General features: G+C 40.4%; 1 protein-coding gene and 1 non-coding gene across 2 annotated transcripts in view; both read left to right on the top strand.

Moving 5' to 3' along the window:
* RFX7 (regulatory factor X7) overlaps positions 1–15,039 on the top strand; it is a 96,580-nt gene that overhangs the window by 60,274 nt on the left and 21,267 nt on the right. Inside the window, exons 3-4 of the mRNA XM_004709443.3 lie at positions 6,280–6,362; positions 7,918–8,040. Coding sequence (XP_004709500.1) covers positions 6,280–6,362; positions 7,918–8,040 — 206 coding nt within the window. The remainder of the gene's footprint in view (positions 1–6,279; positions 6,363–7,917; positions 8,041–15,039) is intronic.
* On the top strand, positions 11,717–11,881 carry LOC115868210. Its single transcript, XR_004045476.1, has one exon. It is a non-coding gene; the product is annotated as a U1 spliceosomal RNA (small nuclear RNA).

Genomic DNA, 15,039 nt, shown 5'->3' with positions numbered 1-15,039 from the left:
GGAAACACAGCATGGATTCCACTAAACTGGCAGCTGAGAATGCCCCCTGGCCACTTTGGGCTTCTCAAGCCCTTGGATCAACAGATCAGGAAGGGTGTCTGTCACTTTACTGAGTGATGTGATTGATCCCAATTACCAAGGAGAAATTGGACTGGTGCTACATAATGGAGGTAGAGAAGAATATGTCTAGAATCGAGGAGATCCCATAGGCCAACTCTTAGTGCTACCATGCCCTGTGATTAAAGTAAATGGTAATGCACAACAACCCAATCCTGACCGGACGTCTAATGACCCAGACCCCTCAGGAATGAAGGTCTGGGTCACCCCACTCCTGGTACCATAATGTGTCAGTCTGGGTAGACTAGAGAAGCAAATCCATGGATACACATATGTGTATAAGAAAGAGATTTATATATAAGAGCAATTGAACATTGAGAAAACATCCCAGTCCAGATCGAGTCCATAAGTCCGATATTAGCCCATATTTCTGATATCAGTCTATAAAGTCCTCTTCAGACTCACGAAACACATGCAATGACGCCAAATGCAGAAGATCACAGTCCAGTGGGTGGAAAGTCTTTGGATCCAGTGTCATTGGAAACATCTCAGCACTGGCAGGAGTCTCTGGCTTCTCCAACTTCTGAGGTCTGGTTGCGTCCATATGGCTTGTCTTCTGCAATGTCTCTCAGGGAGTAGCAGAGAGAGATAAGTGTCTTCCGTCTCCAAGTAGGAAGTACCAGATTTCCCAGAATTCTCAGGAGAAGGCCATGCCCACAGAAGTCTCATTGGCTAACTCCAGATTGACAGCCTAGACTCCACCCCTACAATCTTAATCCTTAAATTGACACCAGATTAGGTGACTACCACATATAGTATGCATTTTTCCTACTAGGTGAGCATCCAGCAGTTCATTCTGAGTTAGTGCACCCAGTAACATCGCCTGGGAAGGTTCTTTTTGGTCACAGTGAATTTTTTCATAAAAGGAGTTTTGCTCGAACTTCATTTTTTGTGATGGCTGATTTAAGAGAACAGTGTGTGGCTATGAAATTTTGTTTCATGCTCGGGAAAAGGTCACAGAACTGTTGTGATGTTGAACACAACTTACAAGGACAGCGCTATGGGAAAAACTCAAGTATATGAGAGTGGTTTTCTCATTTCAAAAAAGGTGAAACGTCGATTGATAACAAACCTCATTCTGGACATCTGTCAACTTCCAAGTGGACGAAAATGTCAACAAAATTTATGCACTTGTGTTCAAAGACTGATAACAGACCATTGAAGAGATGGGGAAGTTATCTGGATTAGATTGGAGCTTGGTTCAGCGAATTATAACAGAAGAATTGGAAATGAGGAGGGTCACTGTGAAATGTATGTCTCGGTTTCTGATTGACCAGGAAAGAGAGTGTCAAGTGGAAACATGCGATGCTTTGAAAGATTAGCTCTGAAGTGACCCACGATTTTTTTCCAGGGTCATTATTGGTGATGAGACATGGTGCTATTTTTACAGCTCTGAAAGCAGACATCAAACAAGCCAGTGGAAGAAGCCATCGTCACCTCACCTGAGAAGAGCTCGTCAACTGAAATCAAAGATCGAGATTATGTTAATTTGTTTTTTTGATGGGAGGGGGATAGTGCATTTGGAGTTCATTCCAATAGATTGTTAATCAAGCTTTCTATTTAGAGGTTCTGAAAAGATTGTATAACAGTGTGTGACCAAAAAGGCCTGATTCGTGGCAGATGGGGGCTGGTTTTGCCACCATGGCAATGCACCCGCTCATGCAGCCATCTCAGTGCGCCAGGTTTTGGCAAAAACAGCATGCCTCTGTTGCCCCATGCACCTTACCTGACTTCGCTCCTGGGACTTTTTTTTTCTGCAAATGAACAGGGACATGAAAAAAAAAGGACAGCAATTTGATGACGTAGAAGAAGTGAAGAAAAAACTGAGGGAGGTGCTGTCAGCCCTCCAAACAGATGAGTTTGAAAAATATTTCCAAGAATGATTCGCAGATTTGACAGATGTATTAAGTGTAATGGAGAGTACGTTGAGGGTGATAAAGTTGATTTCTAAAAATTAAATATATAGCTTTTTTTGGGGGGGGGGGCAGGGGTGTTTTTGTTTGTTGTTGTTGTTTTTTTATCCCCCTGTATGTGCTCTTTTTTGCCAGCAACCAAATTACAAGCAATTGTATATTTCAACAGGCAGTCATTCATATGATAGTAATATCTTCTCATAGGAGCCTTGTTGGCATAAGTGGGTTATGCACTAGGCTGCATGCTGGTGCCACAGAATGGTGAACTGGGAATCAGGAGGATCATAGGCTGGTGGGTGCAGAATTGGGTGGATTCAAAGTTAAAGACATGGCAAGGTGCCAACAGTTCTCAGGGTAGGTGTCAAGAGTTTTAGCAAGCAGTAAGGTGAAGTTGCAGAGAGAAAGAGGGAGTTCCCACTTTTCCCAATTATCAGAAGGCCACACTCCCCAGGAAGCACAAGGTGTGACCTGATTGGGAGGTTGGACTCCCCCCCCCCTTTACACTTTTATGAAAATTGAAGAGGACGTAAAACTATCCAACTACCAAGATGTAGATGATAATTTGCATTAGAGTTGAACTTTTATTTTGACCTAGTACTGCTCAGCATATTTATACCCCAGATGCATTTGATAAACATAAATATCTTATGCTTTTTAGTTAATTTGAAATTTCAGAATGTTAAATACTATGATAAAATACATGAATGAAAGCTTTTTTGATGATATGGAGGAGCCTTTTTTTCATACTCCCTACATTTTAATTTGCACATGTCTTCTGAAATTTTTTGAAGTAAATTTCAGCCTCATTCACTTTCTTTCTGAACAAGTAGTCTGAAAATGTTTTTTTAATTACATTTGTATAATAAAGGTATAATTTATGGTCAAGAAGTCATGGGTGAATTTATTGTTACCCAGTAATATGAAAAAAAACAATTGAAAATTGAAGCAAAACCAGTGATACTGATATGTATAGGTATATAGAAAGATATTTGTATCAAGAAAGGGCTCATACAGTTGTGGAATGGACTAAGTCCAATCCAAGTCCAGGAGTCAGAAGACTTCTGACTCTTTTTTCTTTTTTTAAGTTTATTTTATTTATTTTTTAATCGTTTTATTAGGGGCTCATACAACTCTTATCACAATCCATACATACATCAATTGTATAAAGCATATTTGTACATTCATTGCCCTCAATATTCTCAAAACATTTGCTCTCCACTTAAGCCCCTGACATCAGGTCCTCTTTTTCCCCCCTCCCTCCCCACTTCCCCTTTCCTCATGAGCCCTTGATAATTTATAAATTATTATTTTGTCATATCTTGCCCTGTCTGACATCTCCCTTCACCCACTTTTCTGTTGTCCGTCCCCCAGGGAAGAGATCACATGTAGATCCTTGTAATCGGTTCCCCTTTTCCAACCCACTCTCCCTCTATGCTCCCAGTATCACCACTCACACCACTGGTCCTGATTTCCTGTGTTTCCAGTTCCTATCTATACCAGCTATAAGACTTCTCCTGACTCTTGTAGCTGTAGGAGCTAGTGAACCAGGAAGTAGGAAGACCATGGGCCGGTAGACGCAAAGTCTAATGAATGCATGCTTGGCAACCCATTGATGGCTCTTGGCATTATAGGCAATATAGCAGAAGGAAGGAGGTCAACAAATCAGGTCAGGTTTCAGATCCAGCAGAAGCAAGCCACAGCGCCAGTGGTCTCCCACTTTCATCAAGGCCTAATCAAGGGGGCTCCACCTACCACAGCTGCTGGCTGCTCATAGAGTTGATAACATCATATTCGATCCCTTCATAAAGTTGATTGCATTGTGTTAGACCCCTCCCTAAGGGATAACTGCCAAAAAACTGAGAACCTTGGCCCAGCCACATTGACACAAAGTTTAACCATCACAATGAGTAATTCTCCTTCATGGTTGAAAGAAAGATGACAAAATGCCTAGACTAATGTGGTGGCAGTGAAAATAAAGAGACTTTGAGAATATGGGAGATTTTGAGAGTTCAATAAAAGAATTGTATTGAATGTACAAGGAAGGCATACTCAAACTGAATGCTCAGGAACCATAGGAAAGATATGAAAAGTTACAATTAAGACATAAATGTCCGCCTTGTTCTTTGAGCAACACAGGGAATAGCTGGGTAAATCTCCTAGCTAATATTTGAGACAGAACTAATGGGAAAATATAGAACGTGATATTTTTAAATGTAGATTTGGATTATAATAGATTAAATATTTTATGGATGAATTTTCATACAAGTAAGAATAGACTAATATTTTAAGCTTTTTTTTACTGGATTTGTTTAAGCTGTTTTATTATATACTAATAAATTCTGCCAGCAGGATGTCAATATCTGTTTATATTTTTATTTGCAATGGAGCTTTATTCAGATTGTAGTTAGGTGCCAGTGAGTTGGTTCCAACGCATAGTGACCCTGTGTGTAACGGAATGAGATACTGCCCAGTCCTGCCCCGCCACAGGGTTTTATGTTTGAGACCATTGCTGAAGCCACTGTGCCAATCCATCTCATTGAGGGACTTCCTCTCTTTCACCAAGCCTCCATTTGCCAAAGCTTGATGTCCTTTTCCAGGGACTGTTCTCTCCTGACAACATGTCCAAAATACGTAAGATGAAGTCTCACCATCCTTGTCTCTAATGAGTATTCTAGTTGTACTTTTCCCAAGACAGATTAAGTTGATACATTTGGCGTTCTGTGGTACTTTCAATATTCTTCACCAAAATTATAATTCAAGTGCATCAGTTTTTCTTCAGTCTTCCTTATACAGTGTCCAACTTCCATGTGCATATTTCCTTTGAAAATACCATGCCTTATGTCCTGCACACCTTAATGATCAGAGCAACACCCTTTTCAGCACTTTAAAGAGGAGATCTTGTGCAGCAGATTTACCCAATGCAGTATGTCGCTTAATCTCTGATCGCTGCTTTCGTGAGATGTTGCTTGTGAATCCAAGCAAGATGAAATCCCTGACCATTTAAATCTCTCCATTTATCATGATGGTACCGATTGATAATTTTGAGGCTTTGGGTCCTCTTCATTGGTGTTTGCAGCTGTTTCTTTTCATCTTGAGTTGTGCCCCATCAGCGAATGAAGGTTCTGAAGGCGTTACTCCCACAAGCTTACACATCCACGTCATTGTGGTCAGCACATTGAGAAGGCAGCTCTTCTTCAGTCACCTGCCGTCCTGAGGGGCACATCTCTGACACCATCTCTGGCAGTGTTGTTCTACTTCTGTTCATTAGGTTTCCAGTAATTAACAGTGTTTCAACGTGGCTAATTCCTCTGACGTGGACAGTCTATTCTTTCTTCTTAGTCTGGGAGCTCCGTTGAAACTTGTTCACTTTGGGCAACCCTGTTTGTATGTGAAATACCAGTGAAACCTCAATAGTTTCACAGCTACACACTACTACCGTATGATAAACAGACAGATAAGTTGTAATTACTCAAATTAGGCCACCAAAATTTTACTTTGAATATTTTTATTGTAATAGGATTTGTAGCATATTTGAAATGTTCTATAGCAAACTCAGCTGGAAAAGAAAGCTAAAAAGAGAAACACAAATTACTTTAAAGAATGCATTTAAAAACAAAATTACATAATTACAGAAACCATAGAATACAGAATTTTAAAAGTTGGTTCTAGCCATTTCTGCAAGTCAAAGAATAATTCCAAAGAAAAGGTGGTTGGTTGTATACTTCAGTATTTGTCATTTCAGCTCCATTCACAGGTGACAATAGTCATAAGTCATATGTTGTAATATTTAAGAACTAGTAACGGATCCTAGAAATCCTCTTCTTCATTTTAAGGTTGTAGGGAAAATTTGCCAGACCACTGAAGTTTCAGAGCCAGTTAGTGATTAGTTTAAAAATAAATAATAAATATATCTATTGGCTCCCGGTCCCAGTGTTATTCTTGAAATGCTATATAACCCTCCTTCATCAAATGTGATGAAAATGAGAAGCCTTCGTCTGTGTTAATCTATGATTATACTAAAAACATAAGAATTAACAACACAGCACCATTTCTCCTTACTAACAATTCAATTTAACTATTCTTTTAGTGGTGAGGGGAAAAACAAACAGATTTTGGGCTTTTTGGCAGAGTGAGTCATTTAATCTAGTTCAAATTTAAACAGTATTTTTAGAGAGTTATTCATGAATTTTATTGGGGCTAAGACAGGCTCTTAAAAAAATGATCTTTCTTTTTTAATTCTTTGTAATAGCAAGAAGTTGAGAAGTTTACAGACATAGAGAAACTCTACCTCTACCTTCAACTGCCTTCTGGTCTCAGCAATGGAGAGAAAAGGTAATTTATTTGTGTCTTTACCATAATGGCAGCGTTTACAGGGTGCCCATAAGGACATTTGGGTGTGTGATGTGGTTGCCGCTGCCTCACATTATCTTCGGAAACATCGGAAGACAAAATGGCAAACAGGAGATGTTTATAGCCTTTATTTTCATATTTACTTGTAGTTTACATTTTTGTACCTGAGTAAATGCTGTGAAATGAAGTTTGGGTTATATTTTATAGACATGGATATATGTACACAATTTGTGATATTTTGAAAATTGAACAGAAACCAACAAAATAAGTAGATGAGAATTCTGAAGAATATAGTGTGACCATTTTAAAATTGGGAGAGGAAGGTGGTGGTGAGATTTTCTTTATAAAGAACATTGATTCATATAAACAAGGTATTTTAATGGCTGGAGTTAGAATGTTTTCATTATTAAATGCATTTGAATCTCTCTTCCAGAAGATACGGAGTTTCCTTACCCTTTTAAATATTACTCATAATTTATATATTATCCCTAACATTCTATTAATTTAAAGTTTGTGTATAAAAAGACCAAGTTTTATAACTATTCAAATAATTGCATGTCCTGGAAACTGCCTTGGTAGTTTTTTGGAACTAGATAAATTATTTTCACAGTTAACTGAGATGAATGTCAGAAATGATAGTGCAGCTTCCCTCATGCTCTCTAGGTATCTTTTCATGGGACTCCTTTAAGTGTTAATTTCTCAATGGAAGGTTTGCTTATTGACTTTGTAGACACATCAGCAAAGCTACTTTTATTGCTATATGAATCAGTTACTGGGCTGAAGTATTGACCTAGGACAAGGTTCCCAGTGGACAGAAGGAGAGAAGGGGGAAATTTTTCTCATCAAGATCTGTTTTACATGGGTGAAGGGAGACGTCGGATGGGGCAAGATATGACAAAATAATAATTTATAAATTATCAAGGGCTCATGAGGGAGGGGGAAAATGAGGACCTAATGCTGGGGGCTTAAGTGGAGAGTAAATGCTTTGAGAATGATGAAGGCAATGAATGTACAAATGTGCTTGACACAATTGATGTATGTATGGATTGTGATAAGAGATGTAAGCGCCCCCAGTAAAAGTATTTTAAAACAAAAAGATCTGTCTTCCATGAATTCCCTTCAGGAGCATCTGGTGCCCTACTAGGAATTACTCTCTCTGTATATTCTCTGAGTGTGCTGATTAAATAGAAAATAATCATCTTTTCCATCATTTTAAAAGTTTAATAACTTAGTAAGTTCAGGCAAAATAACAGGCACGGATGTGAGAAAATACCCATTTGAAGGATATTTTGGCTAACCATGGAACAGAGGAATGGAACCAGGGCAGGAAAGAGTTGCAAGCAAGCTGTAGAACATGCCTCGCAACCAGAAGAGAACAATTTTTATGTAGCTAGCTAGACTAACTAAATGCCCCAAGTTTGACTTGATCATTTATAACTTGTTTGCACATATTTCGGGAGCTTTTCTTTTGCTTTATTGGAGAATTTTTCAATGAACTATCTAGTTCAGCTAAAACGTGCTTTCATTTTATGATTAGTGATCAGAATGCCATGTCATCCAGTCGGGCACAACAAATGCATGCCTTTTCCTGGATTCGGAATACCTTAGAGGAACATCCGGAGACGTCCCTGCCCAAACAGGAAGTCTATGACGAGTACAAGTAAGTACTATGTGTATACACAGTCATGCTGGTGGATTAAAAAACTGGGTTACTGTATCTGGCTTCACAGGTTTGTTTTATCACTGTTGAATATCAGACTGATATGTGGGAGGTGCACTAGAACTTTCCATGATTCCTTCTAGCTTTACGCTTCTGTTATGTTGTCTGTAATAAAACGTTACTGTTTTTGTTGAAACACCCCAGTGGTGGAGTAGACTACGTGTTGAGCTGCTAACCACAAGGCCAGTAGTTCGAACCCACCAATTGCTCCTCGGGAGAAAGATGCGGTTATCTACTCCTGAAAAGATTTAGTCTCAGAAACCCAAAGAGGTCGTTTACTCCTTCCTACAGGATCACTATGAATCAGCTTGAGGGTAGTGAGAGTTGTTGTTAACTGACATCGGGCTGGTTCTAACCCATGGCAACCTCGTGCGAGCAGAATAGACTGTTCCAGAGGGCTTTCAAGGCTGTGACCTTTTGGAAGGAAAGCAAGAGGCCTGTTGTCCGAAGTTCCTCTAGGTGGGTTCATACTGCCAACCTCGTGGCTAGTAGTTGAGTGTGTAACCATTTGTGCCACCATTGGAGCATAATTCTACTCTAACAAATGTGGTTGCCATCAGTCAGCGATGACTCTCTGGTGACTTGTAATACAGGGCAGGATAGCCAAGTAAAAGCCTTCCTGTGGAGGCTTAAGGATGGTAAGCATGTATCTGGGGTTGAAGGGAAAGTGGAAGACAAGAAGTCAGCGCATAAAGAAAAACAAAAATGTATTATCTGTTTAGATCTTTAGAAGTATTCATAAAATTAGTAAAGAAAGTGTCAAATAAATTCTGTTGCTAACCAATGCAAAAAGTAATGCAAAGGAACTACATACAAGGAAAAAGTTATTACCAGCCTCCACTGAGTCTATCTCAACTCATGGCAACCCCACACAATAGAATAGCATGGTGCATGTTCCTGGGCTATGCCCTTGGTCATTTACACATCCCATTAGTTTGAGCCACTGGGTTTGTGTTGGCTGTGTTTCAGGATTCAGTCATTAAGCCTTTCTTCCTAGTGCATCTTACTCTGGAAGCATTGCTTAAATTTGCTAGACATCATAGCGACCTGCAAACCTATACTGACAGTTGGGTTGTGGCCTCCGGTTGAACTTGGTTCTCCCTGGTGGAAGGCAGGAAGTCCGTCACTGAGCCACCGGTGTCCCCTGTTAAGGGAGATAATTGGTATCTACAAAGAAACTTTTAACGTAATTGAAATTCTGGTGTTAAGACATGTATGGAGCCAGAGAAAGTCTAGAGGGAAAAAGTCTGAAAAGATCAAGGGATGGTAGTGAAATCAAAGAGCAGTAAGTTGCTTTCTTTTTAGAAAGAATAAAACAGAGTACATAGAATCCAAGTCTTTAAAGTTCATGTGTTAGTCTACAGACCCTGTGATAGTTCTGAGGATTCATCAGCACACCCTGCATTCACTGGAGTGTGACCCTGGTCCATAAAGTGATTCTGAGGTTCATAAACATATCCTCCCTGAGGGGATGCATTATTATATGCTTCTATAATATTTCTTTGCATTTTTCATGAAAACCTTTCTCTTAGGTTTCCATAAAGCTTAGGGGTGTTTTGTTTTAATGCTAAGAAAAGGTTTATCCTAAACAAATAAACTAAAAGCACCACATTGTCTTTGGGGGATTCTGGAGCTCTAATTTTAAGTAATCGAATTGCAGTTCAATAGAGAGCAACAGAGTTAAACAAAACTTAAAAAGGAAATAGCATATAAGGGAAATTTTTTATAATACCATGGCTGGGAAAGAAATGCCAGTTTTGTTTGTGGAATTTGAAGTAATTATGCTGATGATTATATTCCTCTTTATAATCAATATAGTATTACATACAGAATACTTGGGTTTGACTTTTTTTTTAAATCATTTTATTGGGGGTTTGTACAATTCTTATCACAATCCATACTTACATCCATTGTGTCAAGCACATTTGTACATTTATTGCCATCATCATTCTCAAAACATTTGCTTTCTACTTGAGCCCTTGATATCAGTTCCTCATTCCCCCCCCCTTCCTGTTCCCCCCTCCCTCATGAACCCTTGATAATTTATAAATTATTATTTTGTCATATCTTACACTGTTCGACGTCTCCCTTTACCCACTTTTGTGTTGTCCATCCCCCAGGGATGTAATCCTTGTAATCGGTTCCCCCTTTCTACCCTACATTCCCTCCACCCTCTTCAGGTATCGTCACTCTCACCACTGGTCCTGAAGAGATCATCTGTCCTGGATTCCCTGTGTTTCCAGTTCCTATCTGTACCAGTGTACATCCTCTGGTCTAGCCAGATTTGTAAGGTAGAATTAGGATCATGATAATAGGGGGAGGAAGCATTTAAGAACTAGAGGAAAGTTGTATGTTTCATAGTTGATACCCTGCACCCTGACTGGCTCATCTCCTCCCCGAGACCCTTCTGTAAGGGGGTGTCCAGATGCTTACAGGAGGGCTGTGGGTCTCCACTCTGCACTCGCCCTCATTCACAATGATATGATATTGTGTTCTTTGATGCCTGATACCTGGTCCCTTCTACACCTTGTGGTCACACAGGCTGGTGTGCTTCTTCCATGTGGGCTTTGTTGCTTCTGAGCTAGATGGCCACTTGTTTACCTGCAAGCCTGTAAGACCCCAGATGCTATATCTTTTGATAGCCGGACACCATCAGCTTTCTTCACCACATTTGCTTATGTACACATTTGTCTTCAGTGATCGTGTCGGGAAAGTGTGCATCATGGAAAGCCAATTTAATAGAACAAAGTGTTCTTGCATTGAGTAAGTACTTGAGTGGAGGTCCAATGTCCATCTGCTCCCTTAATACTAAACCTATAAATATATGCACGTAGATCTATTTCCCCTCCTATATAAATATATTTACATAGATACATGCTTGTATTTAGACCTCTGTAAATAACCTTTGCCCCTTAGTTCTTTCTTCTATTTCTTGGAGTTTGACATTTTTTTCCCTTGATAATTTGTCCTAAATCTATCCAGTAGTGTTAATACAATCATTTCTGAGACTGTACTCTACACACTATTGTATTCTCTGCAATGTTTTCCACATTATGGTGTTAGGTAGCATTAAGAGGGTTCTACCTTGTGCATATGTCACCAGAATTTAGAGACCATCTAAAGAAAAGGCGGAACATATTCAACATTTATGACCAGACAAGTTGTGGGCAGTCTTAGTAGACAAAGCATTGTAATGAAATGTTCAAACACCTGGAGTTAGAAAATCAAAAAGGAGAAATATGCTTAGCATGCCCCAGGCAGAAAGAACTGAAGAAAAAATTCAAACCTTGAATTGCAGTATTGAAGGTTTCTATGGGGGAAGTGTTGGATGATGTAATAATCATAAAAAAAGATAAAAGGATCCACTGAGTAATTGTACAGAAAGAACTAGTTGGCATTCAGCCACTTCAAGAGGTAGCATATGATCAAGAAGCAATGTTAAGGAAAAATTCTAAGCCGCACTGAAGACATTATTGAAAAAACAGGAATTGATGGAATACCCATTAAAATGTTTGAACAACTGATGCAGCACTGAAAACACTCAGTAGTTTTTGCAAAGCAATTTGAAAGACAACCAACTGTATGCACTCTATGTGTGTGCCCATTCCAAAGAATAATGGTCACCTGGCAGGGGAGACACCATGATCACAAAGGTGGTTTTTCCCCGGGGGAGGCGCACCCAGTGCACTGCGGCTGTGCTGACCCCTGCGAGTTCCCCAAAGGCGGGAAACTTGACTGCATAATTTGTGGTAGTGGGGGACTGCATTCGCGCTCTCCCCTGGGAAAAAAAGAAGAATGGTCCAACAATATGGAAATTGTCAACAATACCATTAATATCACATGCAAGTAAAATTTTGCTGAAGATCATTAAAAAATGGTTGCAGGAATACATCAAAAAAGCTTCTAGAAATCCAAGCCAGATTCTAGAAAATGAATGAGGCCTAGCATTGTTGAGAGATCTTGGCTAAAAGTAGGGAATATCAGAAACATGTTTACTTGTGTTTATTGACTGCTAAGAAATTTGACTAGGTGAATCATGACAAACTGGATAATAGGGAGAAGAATCGGAATTCCAGAACACTGAATTATGCTCATGCAGAACATACACATAAACTAAGAGACAGTTACTTGAACAGAACAAGGGTATATTGCATGGTTTAAAATTAGGAAGGAGCGTGTCGTGTTTGTATTTCGATGTACTGATAGAATCTCTATACTGGAACCTGAATTGTATGAGCAAAAATACAGCATTAGGATTGCAGGAAGGCACATTAACAACCTGCAGTTGACAGAACCTACCTTGTTGCACTTGCTGATGAAGATCAAATCAATGTGGATTATAACTCATTGTAAACAAAACGATATTTTACCACTGTCCCAGTAGACATGATACACACAGTAAAGTTCGACTTGGTCGGGAATTTCATTTCGATTGGATACATAATCAATACTCAGGGAAACAGCTGTTGGGAATCAAATTATTTATTGCATTGGACAAATCTGCCCCCAAACCCACCCCCACCCCTCTTTAATGAGGAAAGATGTCACTTTGAAGACTGAGGTACCTCTGAGTGACCCAAGTCATAGTATTTTCATCCGTCTCATATGTGTTACACGTGAAAATTGGACAGTGATTAAAGAAGACTGGAGAGGAAGTGCTGCATTTAAATCACAGTGTCGGAGAAAAATATTGAAAGAACCATATGCTGCCAGAGCAAACATCGGTCTTGGAAGAAAGGTGGCTACAGTGCTCTTTAGAAGAGGATGGTAAGCCGGGAGGGTGGGGTGGAAAGGGGGAACCGATCGCAAGGATCTACATATAACCTCCTCCCTGGGGGACAGACAACAGAAAGGTGGGTGAAGGGAGCCGTCGGACAGTGTAAGATATGACAAAATAAAGATTTGTAAATTATCAAGGGCTCATGAGGGATGGGGGAGCCGGGTGGGTGGGGGTAAAAATGAGGAGCTGATGTCAGGAGCGTAAGTGGAGAGCAAATGTTTTGAGAATGATGAGGGCAATAAATGTACAGATGTGCTTTATACAATTGATGTATATATGGATTGTGATAAGAGTTGTATGAGTCCCTAATAAAATGATGGGGGGAAAAAGAGGATGGTAAGATTCTGTCTCATATACTTTGGACATATTATCAGAAGAGACCAGTTCTTCATAAAGGACGTCATGCTTGGTCAGTAAAAAAGAAGAAAACCCTCACTGAGATTTATTGACACAAAAACTACAACAGTAGGTTCAAACATGATAGTTATGAGGATGGGGTCGGTTATGAGCAGTGTTTCATTCTATTGTACATAGGGACACTACCAATTGCAGCTACCTCAAGCATTGTCTGTGATGATCTGGACCTAAAGTGGGGCCTCAGCTGGGCCTGGGGCACTCTCCACATGTCACCCCAAATGATAAATCAGAGACCTTGGCCTGTGACTGGGTCACAAAAGGGATGGCAGCCTACCAGCCAGGGAATGCCTTCTCCCATGTCAGTGAAATCTTGGTCCAGCCATAAAGGATTCAGGGCAATGACAGTATGGTGTGAAGTTGAAGGCAAGCAGGTAGCAGCGGGGTAAGGCCTGAAAGTGTCAGGAGGTTGATGGGGGCAGGAAGGAGGGAGAAAGAAGTGGGTAATTCAGGTCTGTGGAGCAGTGGCAGACAAAGGACAACCAAGGAGCCCATCAATGATGGGTGGTGGTGGGCAGATGACGAGAGGTTCCACCACCCAGGTGAGCAATAGGAAGCAGGCAACACCCAATCACCACCATTACCAGCCTACCCCCAATCCCTTTGGGCTCCATGGTAGTGGAGATGACATGGGGAGGAATAGAGACCTGCTATGCCACACTTACCCTGAGAAATTCAGGTGTGCCAACAGGTGGTAAGAAACTCGGGGAGCAAAGACAGGCATAGCCTCTTGAACATACTGCTGATTTGACCTAACTTTGTGGTGTTTGGAAACTAAATCATGTGGGTAAATGAGGTGTATAGGTAGTTATTTCCAGCCACCAAAATAACTTTGGTTAAAGGAGCCATCTAACTTGCAGTAAAAGACATAAAAGGCCTCGTTTATAAATCTGTGTCTTTGCTTAATGGCTGTTCAACAGTGCCTGACCAAATACACATCTATGAGGTTATAATAGGTTTAACAGAGTTGTAATAGTTGTAATAGAGTTCCAAAACCCCTGTGGGAAAGCAGGATCTGGCAGAAATATTCTGGTAAGTATCCGATAATGTTGTTTTTTTCAAAACTAGCTTTCTGGGTCCCTCCCATGTCTGCCTAAGTGGTCCTACGGAGGCAGGGGGGGAGAGGTCCCAGTGCCCATCTGTGATTGCCTGTCTTACTGTGCTTGCCCCAAGCAGGAAGGGTGCAGATGCTTTCAGATCTAATTTGCTGAAGCCATCATCCTACTTGGCCAGGACATTCTGTGTGATTCCCAGGCCTAGGCTACAGCTCTTCCTATGGTGGCAGTCACTGGAATGTGGTGGTAGTCGGAGAAAGCAGGAAAAGTGTCCGGAGTAGCAGTGAAGGAGAGGCAGGCAGGTGGGCTAGAAGCGTTTAAAGACCATTAGAGGGGTGGGAGGTGAAGAACGTAAGCAAAGAAGAAGGGAAAGGAGTTGGGATGGAGAGTTGGGAGATGGCTGGTAAGATGCTGAGTACATCCTGAGATGCCATTATAAGGAATAAATTACCCATCTGAGGTACAGGATACTAGCAGACAGGTGGGTATTTAGCTCTTCAGGCAGGAGGATTTGAATGGAGAGTGATACTGTCATGTAATTGTTCAACTGCCAACTAACCACAAGATCAGCGATTCAAATCCACCATGCCTCTTTGCAGGAGAAAGATGAGTCTGTCTATTTCTGTAAAGATTTTTAGTCTCAGAAACCCTATGTAGGGTTATATAATACTCTTAATATATATATATATA

Source organism: Echinops telfairi, unplaced genomic scaffold (genome assembly GCF_000313985.2).
Source record: "Echinops telfairi isolate 266 unplaced genomic scaffold, ASM31398v2 ScPeMD7_8;HRSCAF=38, whole genome shotgun sequence".
Lineage (NCBI taxonomy): Eukaryota > Metazoa > Chordata > Mammalia > Afrosoricida > Tenrecidae > Echinops > Echinops telfairi.
Note: the sequence above shows the minus strand (reverse complement) of the source record. Positions and strands in the feature narration are given on the sequence as shown.